The sequence below is a fragment of the Trichosurus vulpecula genome, chromosome 4 (genome assembly GCF_011100635.1).
Source record: "Trichosurus vulpecula isolate mTriVul1 chromosome 4, mTriVul1.pri, whole genome shotgun sequence".
NCBI classification, from domain to species: Eukaryota; Metazoa; Chordata; class Mammalia; order Diprotodontia; family Phalangeridae; genus Trichosurus; species Trichosurus vulpecula.
Genome location: NC_050576.1, coordinates 284,573,764 through 284,593,977, shown reverse-complemented (window position 1 = coordinate 284,593,977; position 20,214 = coordinate 284,573,764). Strand labels below are relative to the sequence as shown.

General features: G+C 39.2%; 1 protein-coding gene across 1 annotated transcript; it reads right to left on the bottom strand.

Annotated features, from left to right (window-relative positions):
- Nucleotides 1-19: 19 nt before the first annotated feature.
- Nucleotides 20-18,447, bottom strand: LOC118846293 (peroxisomal trans-2-enoyl-CoA reductase-like). The gene is made up of 8 exons (XM_036754660.1): nt 18,194-18,447; nt 13,314-13,447; nt 10,977-11,142; nt 10,018-10,099; nt 6,052-6,148; nt 5,298-5,408; nt 3,630-3,741; nt 20-473 (listed from the first exon to the last, which is right to left on the bottom strand). The coding sequence occupies exons 1-8, from the start codon at nt 18,315-18,317 to the stop codon at nt 388-390; spliced, it is 912 nt and encodes a 303-aa protein (XP_036610555.1). The 5' UTR covers nt 18,318-18,447; the 3' UTR covers nt 20-387.
- Nucleotides 18,448-20,214: the final 1,767 nt, after the last annotated feature.

Below are 20,214 nucleotides of genomic sequence, written 5' to 3'. Positions count from 1 at the left end.
AAGAAGGAAAAGAGAATACTACCGTTAATCATTCTTAGTTTATTTTTTGCTTCACTCAACTGCTCAAAGGGGTAATGCACCACAAACAAGTACGTTGTTTATCTTTCCCTATATTCCTCATTTTAAGAGGTAAGAATCAAAACAGAAGAGGTGATTACTTGAGGTTTACATTTTTCTAATCTGCATCAACATTCTGAAAACATTAAAAAGACATATAGGTCAAGGCATGTTTTTAAAGTCATTGGAATCATTCTTTGTGCCAAGATATGATTTATAATTTTTTAATGCAGCAAGCAATTTTTCCATAAAAGTATAAATTCTCAGAAAATGTTAAAATTCATTCTTCATTGAAAGTAGAAAAGACTTCGTTTTCTCACTTTCCTCAGTTCAAAGGTGGGATTTCTCCTTAAAGGAAGCTTTCAATCTGTTGACTGTGGAAAGGTCCCATAGTCCATCAGGCCAGTTGTCATGGTCTGTTAAGATTAAATGAGTGAAATAACTCGTTATTATTGTCAAATGTGTGAACTTTTTTCTTTTTAGGAAATAAACATATTCCTAAACCCAACCCATGCCTAGAAGTGTCTCTCCAACAAATCCTCTACAACTCCTGGGGGAAACCCAACCATCATCAGAACATTGAGCACATCCATTAATTAAGATTAAATTAACACATATCATTAAGATATTACATGGTACTGGTCTGAAAAGAGGTCATACTGTTTAATTAAAATCTGGCTTGTAAAAAAATAGAATATGCACTTCATATAATTGGTGTTTGGGGATTTTATTTTTGTTTGTGACAGTATTTTTTTAAAAAAGATCTCATTTTAGGGAAGTGGCTTGTATACGAAGACCAATATGCTTCCATGCTTCAACAGATCCAGAAGCTTGACAACATGGGTACTACTTCCTAAGTGACACAGTGGATAGAGCATTCAGCCTAGTGTCAAGAAGACCAGAGTTCAAATTTAGCCTCAGATACTTCCTAGCTGTGTGACCCTGGGAAAGTCACTTAACTTCTCTCAGCCTCAGTTTCCTCATTCTTAAAAATGTAGATAAATAACAGCACCTACCTCCCAGGGTTGTAAGGTTCAAATGAGGTATTTGTAAAGCCCTTAGCCCAGTGCCTGGCACACAGTAGGTATTTAATAAATGCCTGTTTCCTTCCTTCCTTCCTTCCTTCCTTCCTAACTTCTGGATTACAATCCACCCACATTTTATCCAGCAGGATTCTTGTCAAAACCATCCCATAAATCCTTCAGAAAGGATCTAGTCAATATATATGAGGACTTTCTTTTGCTTAAGTGTTCTTAACGTAGGGAACAGGAACTAAAAAAATTCTTTTTGTAATAGTATTTCTATAAAAGTGATTTCCTTGGTAATCCCATGTATCTTATTTTATGTATTTAAAAACATGATTCTGAGAAGGTTGGCCTCACCAGACTGATGAAGGGTCATGACACCAAAAAAAAGTTTAAAAAACCCTGCTCTAATTCTTTTATGTTCCCATGCTTACAGTGTCACAGTGGGGCAGTCTTTCTGCCTTTGCCACATAAATTTCTAATTATATGCTTGTTGAATAGCATCTTTTATATAATCTTGTATATTCCAGTCACAATTGCATTTATATATGTAAGTATATGAATACATGTATGTATGTGTATTTGGGGGGATGTAGGTAGATAGGTAAGTAGACAGATAGACAGAAAGATAGATAGATAGATAGATAGACAGACAGAAAGACTGCCTATTTACGGCCAACTACAACTTTCTACCACTCTCTCAATCCCTCACAATTTTGATTCTTAAGAAACTAAGGTAGTCTAAGATTTGTAGCCATATAATTATCCGAATATTAGTGTTAAAAATTTATAAGGTCACTGTGATCTATACATAATTTCCTAAATTCAAGCCAGTCCACTTGTTTCCTCCAATTCGATCATATTCAAATTTGAAGGTATTTGTGTCAGTGTGTGAGTGTGTAAGTGTGTGTGTGTGCGTGCATACAAATGGAATTGCTGGGCTAGAATGTTGGGAGAGGAATAATGTCCAATAAGACTGGAAAGACAGGTTGAGGCCAAGTTGTGAAAGACTTTAAAAGATAAATAGAAGGGTTTGTTTATATTTTATTCTAGAAGCAACAGGGTACAAAACTGGATTTGACTGGTAGAGTCATATAGTCAGATCTGTGCTTAAGTAAAAGTTACTTTGGTAGCAATACATATGGTTGGAATAGAGTGATGGGAGACTTGAAGCAAAGACTGAAAAGGGGGTTGCTACAATGACCTAAGCCGGAAGTCATGAGGGACTGAACAGTATGAGTAGGGAGAAGGAGTCAAATGGGAAAGATCTTGTGAAGGTAAAAATGGCTAGATTTGAAAACTGAGTTAACATTTAGCGTGAAGAAAAGTGAGAAGTTGATGATAACACCAAGGTTAAGAACCTAGGAGATTGGAAGGATGGTGGTAGCTTCAACAGAAATAAGAAATTAAGAAAAGAGGAGGGTTTGTGGGGGAAAGAGAATTAATTCAGTTTAAGACAAGTTGAATTTGAGATGTTTGAAGGACATCCAGTTTGAAATATCCCATAAGCAACTGATGATGTGGGATTGAAGTGTCAGGGAGACACTGGGATTGAATATATATTTGGGAGTCATCTGCAGAGAGACGATGTCGAGGGGTTATAAGATGAAGAGAAGAGAGGTCAAGATGAAAATAATTTGTTATAGAAATACAAATTATTTTTACAGTTGTTCCATTTTTTGCTAGTTTGTTGTCTTCCTATCTTTGAATTCTCTCAAGATGGTCTGACTTAGTTCTCACATAAAGTTTTTTTCAGTCTTATTTTCCCCTCTATTTCTCTGTACCATTTTGTGAGGTAATCCCACTCATAATTTTCTACCACCCTCCTCTGTAACATTTTGGAAAATAATTTCTATCCTAAAATTGTATTACCCTTGGATGCTATATCTCTCTATTTGGCAAAGATTTCAAGGCTTGTTAACAAGGTTCTGAGCTCTTTTGACTTCCTTGCTATGATTTTACATTGGCTTAGCATTTTTGTTAACATTTTGTGAAACATGTTGATAATCAGTGTCAATGTCTTTTCTTTTACACAGATCCCAATTATCAGCATCAACAGCTTCTTTTAGTAGCTCAAGATTTCATTAACATTGCAGGCAATGTCTTCTCAACCTCATCCTTTATTTTCACTTAGTGCTGACTTTGAGCATTATTCCAACTAGTCAAACATTTGGCTGCATATAGAATTATTTGGGGAGCTATATTTCTACCCAGTTAGTCAGTCAACAAACATTTATTACATGTTTACTGACTGACCCCGAAACACGTGTGTGCATGTATGCATGCGTGTGCACGCAAGAGAGACAGAGACAGAGAAACAGAGAGATAGAGATGCTTTTCTATATCGTGAAATTCTGCAGAGTTTGCATAAAAAGGTAATTTCTTTTTCAAATTAATTATCATAGATTTACAAGTTTCCCTTCCTGTGGTGCCCTTTAAAAAGGCAGAGAGAGCCATCTTACCACTCAAGGAATCATTTAAGAAAATTCAAAATCTTATATTGCAAGTTCCCAACTTTTTGTTCAGTCATTTTTCTTTACAACTCACCTGGTATGTCCAACCTTCTGGAATACAAAGTACTACCACCATCCACAACAACCGTGTGTCCTGTAATATATGAAGCTCCAGGAGATAACAAGAAGCATGCAACAGAAGAGATCTAAGAAATAAAATATGCCTATGTTACATTCATGTGTGCAAGTGGGGAGATATTAATACTTTTCTATCCATATCTATGTATTTAGGCATATACATATCCATATATGTCACAGAACCACCATGTTAGACAGCTTCCTAGATAACATTTAGTACAATGTGTACCTAAAACTGAATCCCTTCTGTGATATCAGGGGGCGAGTGATCATATGAACTGTTTTACCTAACAATTTTCTGGACTAATTTTATTTTTTAGAAAACCTTCATTGTTGGGAAGTTTTCCTTTTTGTTTCCCTTTTGTTGAACAGTAACATGATACAGCTTCTAGTAAGCGGATGTTCATATGTGGTTCCTACTTTATATACTCCTGAATATCATACCTTAAAGCAAAATTCTGACTGCATATGTGCTTTACGTATCCTCACTAAGCATTACTTTGTTGATTTTCTCTGAACAATTGTGGAAATTACTGGACAGGTGGGTAAAAATTGAAAAAGGTAAAAGATGATTTTTTTACCCTTTATTAAAAGACTTAATAGTGAAATATGAAGTAGTACAGATTGGGAGCTGAGTGAATCAAATCAGATACCTGTATGGATTCAATAGACTTGAAGAAATCAACAAAATGAACTTTCATTTGTCATACGTATGTGAGTATGTGTATGCACACACACATCCATATAATTATCCTATAATTTCAGATCTGAGTACATAGGGCTCATGTTTTCTCAACATATAGCTGGCATTATTTTTGTTCCTATTTCAGAATAAAAAAATTTATTGTTTTTAAATTCACCTTAGGTAATGTCCCCCCTGGTATATATGAAATGTCTTCCTTCTATTCATTTAAACATACATCCTCCAAATTGCTGAATCAATTATCTCAACATAATTAACTCAGGGAAGCTGGATGACAGCTGGTATACATAATTAAACCACTTGGATTCTGCCTTAGAGCTTACTAATCTGAAAGACTATATTGACTGAGAAAGAGCAGACATACATTTCTCCCCAAATGAAGGAGTTGTGAAATGCATATGGTATTTATAGTTTTTCTGAAGGAACTAAAGACTAACAACCTCTCCTCTGTCTATTCTTCCAGCAATTGATTTCTATCAACTGAGCATTTTGCATCCCAGAAGAGCTTATCAACCAAAATCTTTAGTGGATCCATTAACTATTTAAAGTTCTTTTTAAAACTGAATGGGACAATGTTCCCTCAAATATTCTCTCTATCCCTCCTCCCTCCCCCAACGTTATTTGAAGCTGTAACTATATGAAAAGAGAGAGAAGATACAGATAGAGAGAGAGAAGGAAGAAGAGAGAAGGGGAGGAAAGAGGATGAGAGACAGACATGAGGAAGAAGAAGGAGAAAGGAAGGGAGAGAGGGGGAGAAGGGAGGAGAGGGAGAAAGAGAGAAGAGAGAAGAGAGAAGAGAGAAGAGAGAGAGAGAGAGAGAGAGAGAGAGAGAGAGAGAGAGAGAGAGAGAGAGAGAGAGAGAGAGAGAGAGAGAAAGGAAAGTGACAGGGAGAGGGAGTGGGAGAGGGAGAGAGATATTACCTCCTCAGGAACACCAAATCTCTTAGCTAGGCAATGTTGATAGTACTGGTTCATCCGAGTCAGTCCAACCTTTTCATAGTTGCCAAAGGCAGTTGGGGAATAAATTATTCCCTAGGTTTGGGGACAAAAGGAAAAGTTAAAAAAAAATAAGTGAAAGAATGGTGGAATTCCAACCAGAACTATCAGCATATAGATTCAAACAGCAGGAGAAGAGATTAGATATAAGATTCACAGAGCTACTATCGTGCTTCCCGGTAATGTCATAGAGGTACAATTATCTCTCTAAGTGGATTACTCACTTGCATGGACATACAGAACACCTCGGGTCTCTGAACTAACTGCCAGTCAGAGGCTCTGCTACCAAGAGTAAGAGTCAACAAGGAAAGATTTTATTTCTCAATACCTTTTAGAATATGTGCTCCCAGTAAAAAGATCTACTGTCCAAAGACATTTCACGTTGTAAAAGTGCTTTATGTCTGTAGATTTATTACTCTTCCTCCCTTCTTACCACTTTGACTTGAAGTTCACTGACTCCAGCCTCTCTCAAGGAGTTAAAGAAAAAAACAACATATTAATGCACTAGAAAAATTCTTTATGAATTTTGTTGCACTTAAAAGAATACTTTGACAACAAATAGAATCTCTGACATGCCTATTGCCCTATTTTGTAGTTGATATTAACCTAGAATGTATCTATGACTAGGGAAATTGTAACAACAAGAAGACAAATTGTATACACTTAACTGGTTACCTACAGGACTGATACAATTGATTCTTATTCCATAGGGGGCCCATTCCATTGCCAGAGTTTTGCTCATATTTTCAACTCCAGCTCTTGCTGCTCCACTGTGCCTATCAAAGAAAAAAAATTAAAGGCTTCATTTAACTTCCACTAATCATTCTTAGTTACATGAAAACTAACTGGTACATTAAGTCACAGAAGAACAGTTCTAAACAGACACTCCTGTTCAGAAATATTTGGGCCCATACCACCTGACTGTCTTTTGGAAGATGACAGAAAACAGCTTAGTATTTCTTTTTGTTTTGTTTTGTGATTTGATATTCTTTATTTAATATTTTTAGTTTTCAGCATTGATTTCCACAAGATTTTGAATTACAAATTTGCTCTCCATTTCTCCCAAGATAGCATATATTCTGATTGCCGCATTCCATAATCAGCCCTCCCTTCTGTCACCCCACTCCCTCCCATCCCCTTTTGCCTTACTTTCTTGTAGGGCAAGATAGATTTCTATGCCCCATTACCTGTATATCCTATTTCCCAGTTGCATGCAAAAACTACTTTTTTTTTCAACATCTGCTTTTAAAACTTTGAGTTCCAAATTCTCTCCCCTCTTCCCTCCCCATCCATCCTCCCTAAGAAGGCAAGCAATTCAACATAGGCCACACATTTCATTATGTGAAACCCATCCACAAAACTCATGTTGTGAAAGACTAACTATATTTTGCTCCCTCCTATCCCGTACCCCTTTATTCAATTTTCTCCCTTGACCTCATCCCTTTTCAAAAATGTTTGCTTTTGATTACAGTCCTCCCTTCTATCATCCACCCCTTTTTTATGGACTTCCTCCTTTCCTGTGGGGTAAGATACCCAACAGAGTGTGTATGTTATTCTCTCCTCCGGTCAAATCCAATCAGAGCAAGATTCACTCATTCCCCATCACCTGCCCCCTCTTCCCTTCCAACAGAATTGCTTTTTCTTGCCACTGTTATATGAGATAATTTTCCCCTTTCTATCTCCCCCTTTCTCTCTCCCTCAATATATTCCTCTCTCATCACCTAATTTGATTTTATTTTTTTAGATATCATCCCTTCACATTCAATTCACCCCGTGCCCTCTTTCTATGTGTGTGTGTGTGTGTGTGTGTGTGTGTGTGTGCTTGTATATGTATGTGTATGTATATATATATATATATATACACACACACACACACACATACATATTGATTCTTGGTTTAATCCTAGCTCCATTGGCCTTCAGAATATCATATTCCAAGCCCTTCGATCCCTTAATGTAGAAGCTGCTATGTCTTGTGTTATTCTGATTGTGTTTCCACAATACTTAAATTTCTTTCTGGCTGCTTGCAGTATTTTCTCCTTCAACTGGGAGCTCTGGAATTTGGCAACAATATTCCTAGGACTTTTCTTTTTGGGATCTTTCTGAGGAGACAATCCATGGATTCTTTCAATTTCTATTTTACCCTCTGGCTCTAGAATATCAGGGCAGTTCTTGATAATTTCTTGAAAGATGATATCTAGGCTCTTTTTTTTTTGACCATAGCTTTCAAGTAGTTCAATAATTTTTAAATTATGTCTCCTGGAACTATTTTCCAGCTCAGTGGTTTTTCCAATGAGATATTTCACATTGTCTTCCATGTTTTCATTCCTCTGGTTCTGTTTCATAATATCTTGATTTCTCATTAAGTCACTAGCTTCCACTTGCTGCAACATAATTTCTAAAGTAGTATTTTCTTCAGTGGTCTTTTTGACCTCCTTTTCCATTTGACTAATTCTGCCTTAGAAGGCATTTTTCTCCTCACTGGCTTTTTGGAGCTCTTTTGCCATTTGAGTTAGTCTATTTTTTAAGGTGTTATTTTCCTCAGTTTTTTGGGAGGTCTCCTTTAGCAAGTCAGTGACTTGTTTTTCATGGTTTTCTCGCATCACTCTCTTTTCTCTTCCCAACTTTTCCTCTCCTTCTCTTACTTGCTTTTCCAAATCCTTTTTGAGCTCTTCCATGGCCTGAGACCAATTCATATTTTTCTTGGAGGCTTTTGATGTGGGCTCTTTGACTTTGTTGACTTCTTCTCGTGGTATATTTTGGTCTTCTTTGTCACCAAAAAAAGATTCCAAAGTCTGAGTCTGAATCTGAGACCATTTTTGCTGCCTGTTCATGTTCCCAGCCAACTACTTAACCCTTGAGCTTTTTGTTGGGGTACAACTGCTTGTAGAGTAGACAGTACTTTGTCCCAAGCTTGAGGGGCTGCACTGCTATTCTCAGAGCTACTTCTACACAGCAAGCTCTGCCACACCAGTGCTCCTCCTCCCCCAAGAACTGCCAACCCTGCATTGCAGCCTAGATCCAGGCAGGACAAAGCAGGCTTTGCACTCTTGCTCTAATTCTCTGCTTAATTCCTCCTACCCAGTGTTCCTGGGAACCTAAGCAACTGCAGCTGTAGCTGTGGAAGCAGCCTCAGATCTGCACCACCTCTGTAGCTCCCAGGGTGTTGCCGACCGTGAACTCCTTTCACTCTGTCCCAACAGCTTTTCCCACTAACCTTCTCTGTTGTCTTTGACTTTTGCAGGTTGAGAAGCTTGGCCAGTTCTGCCTCGCTCCCAGTCTGGTTGGTCCTGGCATGGCCCACATTGGGCTGTGCTCTGCTCTGCTCCCAGATCCATGTGATAAACCCTTCCCAGAGACCATTCAGGCTGTCCTTGCTGGAGCCCTGCTTCCCTTTGCTATTTCGTGGGTTCTTCAGCTCTAGAATTTCTTCAGACCATTTTTTGTAGGTGTTTGGAGGGACCTGGGGGAGAGGTGAAGCAAGTCCCTGCTTTCCAGCAGCCATCTTGGCTCTGCCAAAACAGCTTAGTATTTCAAGTAAGTTCCAGGAAGTTATTCTGGAAACCAAATGATGTTAAAAGAAAATTTTGTATGTGTCCAACCAAACTTATGGAAATAAGTAGCGCAACCCTTCTTTTAAAAGGTATTGGGAAACCTGGAAAGACTTACATGAACTGATGCAAAGTGAAGTGAGCAAAACCAGGAGAACATTGTACATGGCAACAGCAGCATTGTACAATAAAGTTCTATGAATTATTTAGCTATTCTCAGCAATACAATGATCCAAGACAACCCTAAAGGACTCAATATAAAAATGCTTTCTCCCTACAAAGAAAGAACTGATGTCTGAATATAGACTGAACCATGCTATCTTTCTTCCTTCCTTCTTTTCCTTGTTCCTTTCTTCTTTTAATCTTTTTGCACAAAATTACCAATATGTAAATGCTTTACATGATTGCACATATATTATATCATAAATGTAAAGATGAATAGGTGTTCCTTAAGAGGGAATGAACAATTAGGAGATAGGTTTTAGAAAAAAATTCCCTCTTCCCCTCCAAAAACAGGATTTTCAACTCCCATCTGAAATGTGGAAGGAAAGAGGCAGAAAAATATCTCAAGATGAAAGAACGACACACGCTCCAAATAGTATCTAATGGTTTCAGAGATAATTCAACCAGCAGGTAATACAAAAAGCACCAAAAAAGGTCTAAAATCTGAAAAAGTCTAAAAAGCTGGTTTTATCCTAGAGTCCTGTGTAGATAGTTAAAGTAAAGCATAATGAGGAAAAGCAGGGTGGATACATACACTGTGTCAATGGGGTGACACACAGAAAGGGTACATATGAAATCATCAGAAACATCTAAGACATCCATTATCATGCAGCTGTCCTGATTATGAAGAGTAAGTGTGCTGATGCTCAGCATATCCTTTGGTTGTATCATCTAACACCTGACCACAGGAGCAATCCCAAATCCAACATGCACCTACCATGGCGACAGGTGCATGGGAATGCTTTAAAAGTATCTTTCTAAAGCCCCAAACGAACAAGAAGGCAGTTTGAAATCACAAAAGGCATCAAAACTCCGTTTAAAAGAATTGAAGCAGAGTTCCAAGACAAAAAGAAGGATGTAAAAATTCTTACGTTGCTCCAGGAAATCCTTGACTTAATGTGACAATGATGTTCACAATAGACCCTCCGTGTTCCTTCATCCAGGAGTTGAATACTATTCCAAAGACAATAAAATTAAATCATTTTCATACAACACAGGGTAATAAGGGGTGACCCTGAAATCAGAGCATTTAGGTAAAAATCTCTGTTCTGCCACTTGCTATCCATGTGACTTTGAGCTATTCCCCATGTTTCTTAGCAAACTGTTGTTGGGCATAAAGACTGATGCTTAGTTAGTCCTCCAATTTGTCTTCTCCAGATTAAATAATGCCATATCAGTTTAGTCTTTTAAATCTTTCCTTAGATAAAAGCCTCTTTTCTACATCAGCACCCCTTTACTCTGATGACTGAGAGGTCACAGTTCAGACCATTACCCCAACATGCAAAGTATTTAATCATTAGGGCACAATTGAAATGCCTGAATAACTATACATAATGTAGCTAACATAATATTATTACACTTACTAGAATAATACTCTAATAGACCAATTAATAATATAACTATTAGTATGTGGGACTATTGGTCTATTATAATACTGTGGTGGTTGTTTAGTTTCAATTGCGTCCAACTCTTTATGACCCGATTTGGGGTTTTCTTGACAAAGATACTGGCATGTTGTTTTTTCCAATTCCTCCTCCAGCTCATTTTATAGAGGAGGAAACTGAAGCAAACAGATTAAGTGACTTGCCCAGAGTCATGCAGCTAGTAAGTGCCTGAGGCCAGATTTGAACTTTTAGATACTTATGAAGATAACCTACTAATTTGTAGAGAGGCTGCAACGTACATCAGTACAGGGAGCATTCACACTGTAAAGTCGAAGGTCCTTTAAAAACTGGGCACCTCAGCGCAAGTAATACTTCTTAGGGGTAGAGGGAGTTATGATCTAAAAATGAAGAAAGGCCTAGTGTCTCTGAGTACGTTCCATTCCTACCTGCTTTGCAAAGGTAGAACGTGCCAGTCAGGTTGGTTTCAACCACAGCATTCCATCCCTTTGCAGTGATGAGCTCAGCAGGAGAGGAGAATTGACCTCCTCCATTGTTCACCAAGAAATTGATCTTACCATGGATATCTAATGTGGATTTAACCAAATTGTTAACCTAAAACAAGCACAAGAAAATAAGTTGGCTAAAGAACACAAACTGTTGCTGCTAACCTAATAATGATGATTAGCATGGCTGCAATCCCTCCACAACAGGCCCGAACTCAGGTGACACACATCAGAAGGAACTAAAAGGCAGCAGTTCACAAATCTGTAAAAAAAATGTATTTATGAAGATCAATTGTTCTGCCTCTTACTAACCAGTTCTAAACATCCAGAGATCATAATGCTGGGCCTGAATCCCCATTCTCACCCACCACACATCACAGCCTCAGCCAATGTTTATTCATGGCAATGACTGCAACCAGTGGGCAAAGTGCTGATCTCCAGTTTCATGATCTTCATACTGCAGCTAACGATACTTGCCCTAGAGGCAATGTGCAAAAGAGTATTGGATGTGGAGTAAGAAGTTGTTGTTGTTGTCAGGTCATTTAGTCATGTTCCACTCTTCATGACTCCATGGTCCACAGGATTGCCTTGGCAAAGATACTGTAGTGGTTTGCCATTTCCTTCTCTGGTGGATTGCAGCCAATGGAGGTTAAGTGAGTAAGAAAGCATTGTTCAAATGTAGCTCTATCATTTAGATATGTGGCCTTGGGGAAGTTATTTCACTTGTCTCAAGAGTTTCCCCATTTGTAAAACAGAAATAAGAATACCTGTACTCCCTACATTATTCCAGGGCTATTGTGAGGGCTATCCTTTCCAAACTTTAGAAGGGAGGTAGGAAACATTTATATAGCACCTACCATGTGTCAGAAATAGTGCCTACTCTGTGTTAGCAACTGGGCAAATTGCCTTTACAAATATCATCTCATTGGATCCTCTCAACAACCCTATATTTATGCTATAATTATCCCCATCTTATAGTTGAAGAAACTGAGGTTATGTGACTTGCCCAAATTCACACTGCTAATTGTCTGAGGGCACATTTGAACTCAGAGCTTCCTAATTCCACATCCACTACACTAGCTGCCTCCAGAATGGCATAGAAATATAAATTAATAGTCTGATGATTATCTATTGCCAGATGTCTTCTTTCTTTCCCCTTAGAAGTGTGTGTGTATATATATGTGTATATATATATATATATATATTTATGTGTATGCATATGTGTATATATGTATATACACACATTTTGTATATATGTCTATACACACATATTTTATAGATGTATGTGTATATATTTCTTTGTATGCCTATGTATATATGTATATATACACATTTTATATATACATATATACACATTATATATGTACATACACACATTTTATATATGTGTACACACACTTTTTATATATGTGTATACACACAATTACATATGTGTATTCACACATTTACACATGTGTATTCACACATTTTACATATGTATATTCATACATTTTACATATGTACACACACTTTGAATATGCACACACATTTTATGTGTGCACACAGATACGTGCTTGCACATTTCACACATATGCACACATTTACATACATGCTCACATACATATTGCGTTTGTACAAGGAATTTCACATATGTGTTCATACATTTTACATATGTACACACACATTTTATATATGTGTATATACATATATTTATAGATGTACAGAGACAAAGAGAGGGAAGTGGGGGGAGAGAAAGAGAGAGAGAGAGAGACAGAGAGAGTGAGTTCTCTTGTTCTCTTCTTCTTACGGTCTTTCACCACTCATAACTAAGTGACTGACTCCACCTCAGACAATCTGCTTTTCACATATATCCCCTCTACTTCACTCCTCCTTCCCCTCTGTCTTGCCACTCAATAATCACAGCACAATCTTCTGCCTTTTTGGTACACTCACAGAAAGGAGGATGCTGATTATGTTTAATAAACTTAAGATTGGTGCTAGTGATAGCCTATATAGTTTGCAAGATTTACTTCTTTTGAATACACTATACTTAAAAAGGCAAGAAACTGTATGTTTAGAAAAATTATCAACAAGGATTCAAAGAAAAAAAGTAATTGTGCTGAATCTGATATTAACCAGAAAAAATTGAAGAGAAATAAACAATTTCCCAAGCATTTTTACTACTCAATAGGACATTAGGATGAGAAAAATATACCAAAGAAGTACGTAAGCCCATACTATATCTCTCCACATAATTTTCATAACTTCTAGAGAAACAAAAATTAGAGATATGAACTTCACCTCTTCTTCTTTTCGAATATTGCACTGGATGGGAGTAACAATGGCTGGGTTGGAGGGAAGGCGGGCAGCATTCAACTCTTCTGCTGTAGACTTTAATACATCAAATCGACGGGAGGCAATAACTACATTACATTCTGGCAAGAAAACCAAACAAATAAATCTATCTTATTAGGGAATAAAATTGAATATAAAAAACAAATAGAAATTTTTAAAAAATCTTATTAGTTGTTGCCAACTTTAGCAGTAATCAAACATATTTCAGTGAATCCATAACCTAACAAGTTTGGGTACTCCATTAACAGATCAAAGCCCACATAAAGTTTGCATTCTCATACCATGCAATTCTTATTTGTCTTTCCATAAGCCTTTCACAAAGAATCTACCCAATGTGCTATTGGCCTTCCTCTGAGGGATGGCCTGCATGAATTCAGAAAGACAGGAAAGGCCTGGCTATCTCTAAAACAGCAATGATATTGACCTCCCAAAAATCTAATGTGTCCCTGTCCAATACAGAATATAAGATGTAAATAACCTTTTGTGCTCAGTTGTTAAAGCTGTGATATGCCTGGCCATGAAGTCCAGATTTCTTCAGGTAATACAAACTTACCTATGTCATGTGTTTCATACCATAATGCTATATCCACAATACAGCTTGATGATATGTTTGTATACCTTTGCTATAACATAGGAGTTCTTAAACTTTTCCTCATAGATCCTTCTTTGGCAGGCTGGTGAAGATTAGGGACCCCTTCTCAGAAGACCATTTTTAAACACACAAAATAAACACACAGGATTACATTATTAATATTCATTTCTCAAAATATTTAAAATACAAATTCATGGACCCCTGAAATCTATCCAAGGGTTCTTTGGGATCTGTTGGCCTCAGGATAAGGATCCCTGCCATAAAGGAATTCCTTGTGGATGCATCCAGGTTAGTTTTGTGACAGTGTCTGTTATATAGTAAGTGCTTAATAAATGTTTATTGATTGGTTGATTTAAAATAAGAAAATAGCCTTGCTCTCACACTGTAGATTTTAGTCCAAGACTGCTCTCTTCTCTTTTTATTCAACAAACATTTTATCTGCAGTTGCTACGTGCAAGGCAAAAGAAGCAGTATGATATAGTGGTTAAAGGGCAGCTTTCACAATCAGGAATATTAGAACTGAGGTCCCTTCTCTGACACCTGCTGGCTTTGTGACCATGGACTTCACTTAACCTTTCTCTGTCATAGCCAACTCTCTGCAGCTCTAAGTTACAGAGGAATTGTAAGTCTTCATGGGTAGAAGGAACTTCTACAACAGAATTTACAGAACTGAAGAAATCACAGGTCAGAGAAATCACAGGCACTTGGTAGTTACACAGAAGAACAACTACAATCTCTGATTAGAAGAAGTTCACACGCTAACAAGAAGTACAAAGAAAAAATACAGACAACAGGTTATAAGAAACTTGAGGGTGGGATCCCTTTCAGCTGGACTGCTGAAAAGAAGGCCTCATGGAGGAGGTGGCACCTAGACTGAGCCTTGAAGAGAGGGATTTCAGCAGATGGAGCTATGTAGAAAATATATGTCTTGTCTTGGGAATGATCTGCATGAATTAGAAAAGGCAGAAGAGGCCAGGAAAAGACTAAGGAACAGGTGACGAGCTTGGCTTGGCACATAGATACCTAAGGGGCACCAGAGATAAATAGTACTGCAGAGGTCATTTGGGAATAGGATACAGATGGCCTTGAATGCTGGGCTAAAATAATTTTATTTTATCATAAATGCAATGAGGAGGCACTAAAGTTTTTGAGCGAAGGAGTGACATGGTCAGATCTAAGGACAAGAAAGATTATTTTGGCAGTTGTTTAAAAGGATCAAGTGACCAGAGGAAAGAATGGACGCAGGGAGTTGTCAAGAGTCTGGGAAGAAGTCATAAAGCCTTGAATAAGGGTGGCAGGATAGTTAGCAGAGTAGAGTGGATGGGCATGAGAAATATTTCACAGGGGCAATAGGTAGGGCTTCACAACTAAACAGATGTTAGGACAAAAGGAGAGGGAAGAAAGAATTAGTACCTCAGGCTTCCACCCTGAATAACCAAGTGGATGTTGGTGTGACCAACAGACCTAGGGACACTGGAAAGGGGAAGGGGGCAGGTATGGAGAAGTTGAGGAGGATGAATTCAGATTTGGATGTGTTGAGTTAGAGGGCCTAGTGGGACCTATCTGCAAAAATGCTCAGTAGGTGGGGAGAAATGTGGACCAGGGACTCAGGGGAGAAAGTAGCATATATAATTTGGAGTCATCCAGAAAGAAGTGACAATTGAGCACAGGCCAGGGCTGTGGATCAGATCACAAGGGAAAGAATGTAGATGTAGAAGAGAAGCTCAGGGCAGAACCTTATAGGACACTCATAGTAAGGGACTGGGAAAAGAGAAATGAACCAGTAGAGTATTGGAGTGGTTAGACAGCTTGTTTATCTTTGTATATACCCCAGTTCTTCTTACACTGTAGTGTCACTCAGATGACTGACTGAATGGAAAAATTAGAAGATAATAACTGACATTTATATAACTGTCCAAAAGGTTACACTTTACCTGTTATCTCACTTGAAGCTCATAACATTAAAGTAGCTATTATAGATACCGTTATCCCCATTTTACAGATGTAAACTGAGGTCCAGCTAGGGTAACTGACCTATCCATGGTCACATGGCTAGTATGCTGTGAGGTCTCCTTTTCTAAGTGTTCACATTTTTCTTCATTGAAGTAAACTTACTCATCTTTCATGATCAAGACCTAAGGTCAGGTAACCAGGTTTTACTGAATCCTTTGTTTCTTCATTTGTTAAATAAAAGGGTTTTACTAGATGCTCTCTAAGGTGCCTTCCAGCTCCACTTCTATGAGACTCTGAACCTCAAGCTAATTAATTAGAAAGAAAATATCCAAATTCGTTATTGTTGTTTAGTTGTGTTGGACTCTTACTGTCCCCATTTGAGATTTTCTTGGCAGAGATACTGGAATGGTTTAACATTTTCTTCTCCAGCTCATTTTATAGATGCGGAAACCGAGGAAAACAGGGTTAAATGACCTGCCCAAGGCTACACAGCTATTAATTGTCTAAGGTCAAATTTGAATTCAGGTCTTCTTGACTCAAGGCCCAGAGCTCTATCCAGTATCCCAGTTAACTGCCCTGATTTCTCTAGATCTGGGGATGAAAAATAAAAATAAGGGAATGAATATAATGTCAGGCATACTGAGGCTGATATAGTACCAAGAACGTGTAACACCCTCATGCCATCCATTTTGCTACACTTAGAATGCTGTTCTCTCATTCCTATATGCCTCACCAATGTCCTCACCCTCACTCTCTCTCCATTTTCCTCTAAACCCCTTCTGTCCCTTCAAAAGTGATAGGCAAATATAGAGTACTTGAAATTTGCAAAGCATTTTTTTGTGTATATTTTGTTCCTTGACCTTCACAAAAACTGACAGGTAGAAACTAAAAGAATTTTCTGCTTGTTCCAGAGGTGAAATCTGAAGTGAAGTTAAGGGGATTGCCCACAGTTATAATGTAGCAAGTGTAAAGCATCATTCAAACCCAGGTCACAATGACTCCAAGTCAAGTCTGACTCTGGCCCCAGAAAGGAACCACAACCATTTTGCAACATTTTGAGGAATGAATAATATAAGGACCTCCCCCACCCTCACCATCTGGTGACCTATTAATAGAAAGCTTAATAGAATGATAAAGCCTAATAGCATAATAAAAGACACAGCAATTATTAAATAAGAAACACAACATAATGAACTATGCAAGAACACAGTAAATTCTAATGGTCTGATCTACTGTTTTGGTAACTAGTATCCCAGTCCTCAGATAAGAGACAGCTGAAGTCTGGTCTAAAATGTTACCTCATCCCTGCAGTTCTGTCTAAGGGGACCATTTTCACAGTTGTTAAAGTATTTGGTCACCTCTTTTTATCTTGCCTGCCCTTCCACAGCAAATGTCTTCTCTTCCAATAGCAAACTAGCCAGCTACTTGGCAAATACTCCCCCAGAAGCTTTCCCTTTCCTTCCTTGAATGACTCTCACTTTTTTTTACTGCTCTTTCTACTGTGAAAGTTACTAATTTGTTCTAAATTGTGGGCGGAATGCTGACGATTGGCTCTGGACCACAGCCTTGAAACGTTATATAAAGTAATCTTATGATCTTGGAAGTTGATGCTGCCATCAGCAGTTTTTCCTCAGCATGCCAATACAATTTCCTGCTTTCGGTTTGGCCTCCAACCTTTGACCCACAATCAATGAAACCCCTGCCTGTATGCCTCTCCCAGAGGTCCCACTCCTCCTGCCAACCAGTTCCCTTTTACTCAGTGACCCTCCAGGACTTGAGCTCCAGCTTCCCTCCAACTTGTCCCTCTCCTCACTTCCGGATTCCAGGGTTCCTGCCCCTCTTATGCAAACCCTATCCCTCTCCCCTCATTGGCTCCCCAGGCCTAGTCATAGCAGCCCCACCCCCCCCGCCCCCCGCACGTCTTCCACAGACCGTCTTTCACCTTGACCCCACCAGCCCCTTTCCCTCTCCTCCTAATGTCCGCTCAGTTCCTCTCCCACATCGTCCCCAGACCCTTCTCCATGTTCTCTCGACCCTCACCTCCCAGGGTCCCACCAACTCCTACCCTTCGGCCTCTACCCTTTCGCCTCAGTGCCCTCCCTTTATCCGTCTGTCCTCGACATCTTCTGCATTGCCTCCTTCCCCCTCAGTGTCCTCGCTTTATCCCCACGGTCCCCCAAACTGCCCCCAGCATCTCCCAGGGTCCTCGGTCCCAACTCTGCCCCTCCCTCTCAGTGTCGCCAGTTCTGCTCCCAGGGCCGGGCCGGGCACACCGACACACCTAAGTGCAGCAGCTCGGCAGCTATAGCCTTGCCAATGCCTGTGCCGCCGCCGGTGACGATAGCCACTTGGTTCCGTAACAGCCCTGCAGCCAGGCAGCTCTTGATCTTCGCCACCGTCCCCATGACCCGCTTTGTCTCTGACCCACAGAGCGAAAGATCCCACGCCTGCAGGAAGACAAGCAGAGAGACCGGCACACCAGCCCAGCAGTCTTCCTGCCTTCCCAGGAGAGTTTTTTTAGTCGCACTTAGTCAGGGACAGAACAGAACTTTAAACTCTGGGGAGAAAGGTGAGCGGTTTCCGCAATCCCTGCAACCTCTCCCCGGCCTTGGTCCAGGTGCAGCCTCAGGTGAGAGAGTGTGGATCCGGTTTGTTTTATTATGTCTTCTTGTTTGTTTGTTTTGTAGTTGGTGTCAAAAGAAACAAAGAAAAGAAAAAGCCCAAGGCAAGGACGGTGAGCTTGTGGGGAATGAAATGCGTTTTCCTCAATTAAAAAAAACCCATTTCCATTGTGGATAAAGACAATCCACACATCCCTGTATGCACCTGCGGGGACTAGAATTGATTGGCTTTTGTTCCCTTCCCCTACCTTCATGGGATTGTCCTTGCTGGTCCTGTAGGCAGAGGACTAGCGAGTCAGGGTGCAAAAACACAGGATTTGCCAAGGAGGGCGGCGGCGGCAGGGGCGACGGGTTAATTCCAGGGTCTTCCCCCAGTTTACATATATATCCTGACCTCCACTCCAGGCTATGCCTAAATATTCTTGAATATGTGATAGTGTTATATCATGGGCGATATATTACGTATACTAAGAACATTGGGCGGAAATCAGGAACATTCATCCTCATGAGTTCAAATCTGACCTCAGACACTTACTAGCTGTGTGACCCTGGGAAGTCACTTAACCCTGTTTGGCTCAGTTTTCCATCTGTCAAATGAGCTGGAGAAGAAAATGGGAAACTACCCCAGTATCTTGGCCAAGAAAACCTCAAATGGGTCACCAAGAGTCTGCTGTGACTAAACAAAAATGTTATATTCCTTCATCCCACTCATGTCACTGCTTAATAGGTAATAAGAAGAAGAGCTGGGATTTGATACCAAATCTTGCTACCTTCAACCCACTCATCTTTCCTCTATATCATGTGCCAGAGTTCATAAGATCATTGATCTAGGGTGGGAAGGGACTTCAAAGGCCATCTAGTCCCAACTCCTTTATTTTACAGAGGAGGAAAATGGAGCCCATCAATCAGGAAAGAAATCAGTGTGTGTTAGAGTTGTTGCTGTTAAACCTGAAGGTTGGTTAAAGGAGGCAAACAGAGCTAGGTGATAGAAAAATTCATATTACTTATGTATTCATTTCCTTTAAGCATAGCAGACAGACGTGATCATGGATTGAGCCAGAGAGAGTCCGACTGACTTGTACAGAGGAATGAACAGATTTTTATGTTTTTAGAACAATAACAATTCAGCATGTTACTCAATTTTATGATCCCCATGTATGTTTAACCACAAGACCCTTAATGGAATAGGTTTGTAAAGACAGGAGTGTTGGCAAAGGTCAGTTAAAGTATATACCCATAGAATATTAAGTGAGGTAGTATCTTGGGATTAGGGCCTCATCCCTTAATGGTTAACAGGGGAAAAGATGTTCTTATGTCAGCCGGATCTGGCCTTGTTGACAGAGAAAAGATATTCTCTGAGCAAACTTTAGAGAACAAAGAAGTCCAGGTCCTGGCTCTTCAAGTGGGTCATTAATTCAGGCTCTGGGTCTCATTGAAATGCGAAAAATGATACAAAATGGTATAAAATGTTCCACATTGGGAAAGAGTGCCTGGAATAAATGAGACTTGGGCTAATGTAGATAAATAAAGGGGAGGAGAGAGAACTTTCCAAGCAGAGGTATCAACATGAACAAAAACCTGGAGGTAGGAATGAAGCACACTGTAGTCATTCAATGATTATTTATTACATGCACACAATATGCTATGAGCTATGTTGGATGCTTGAGATAGACACATTAAA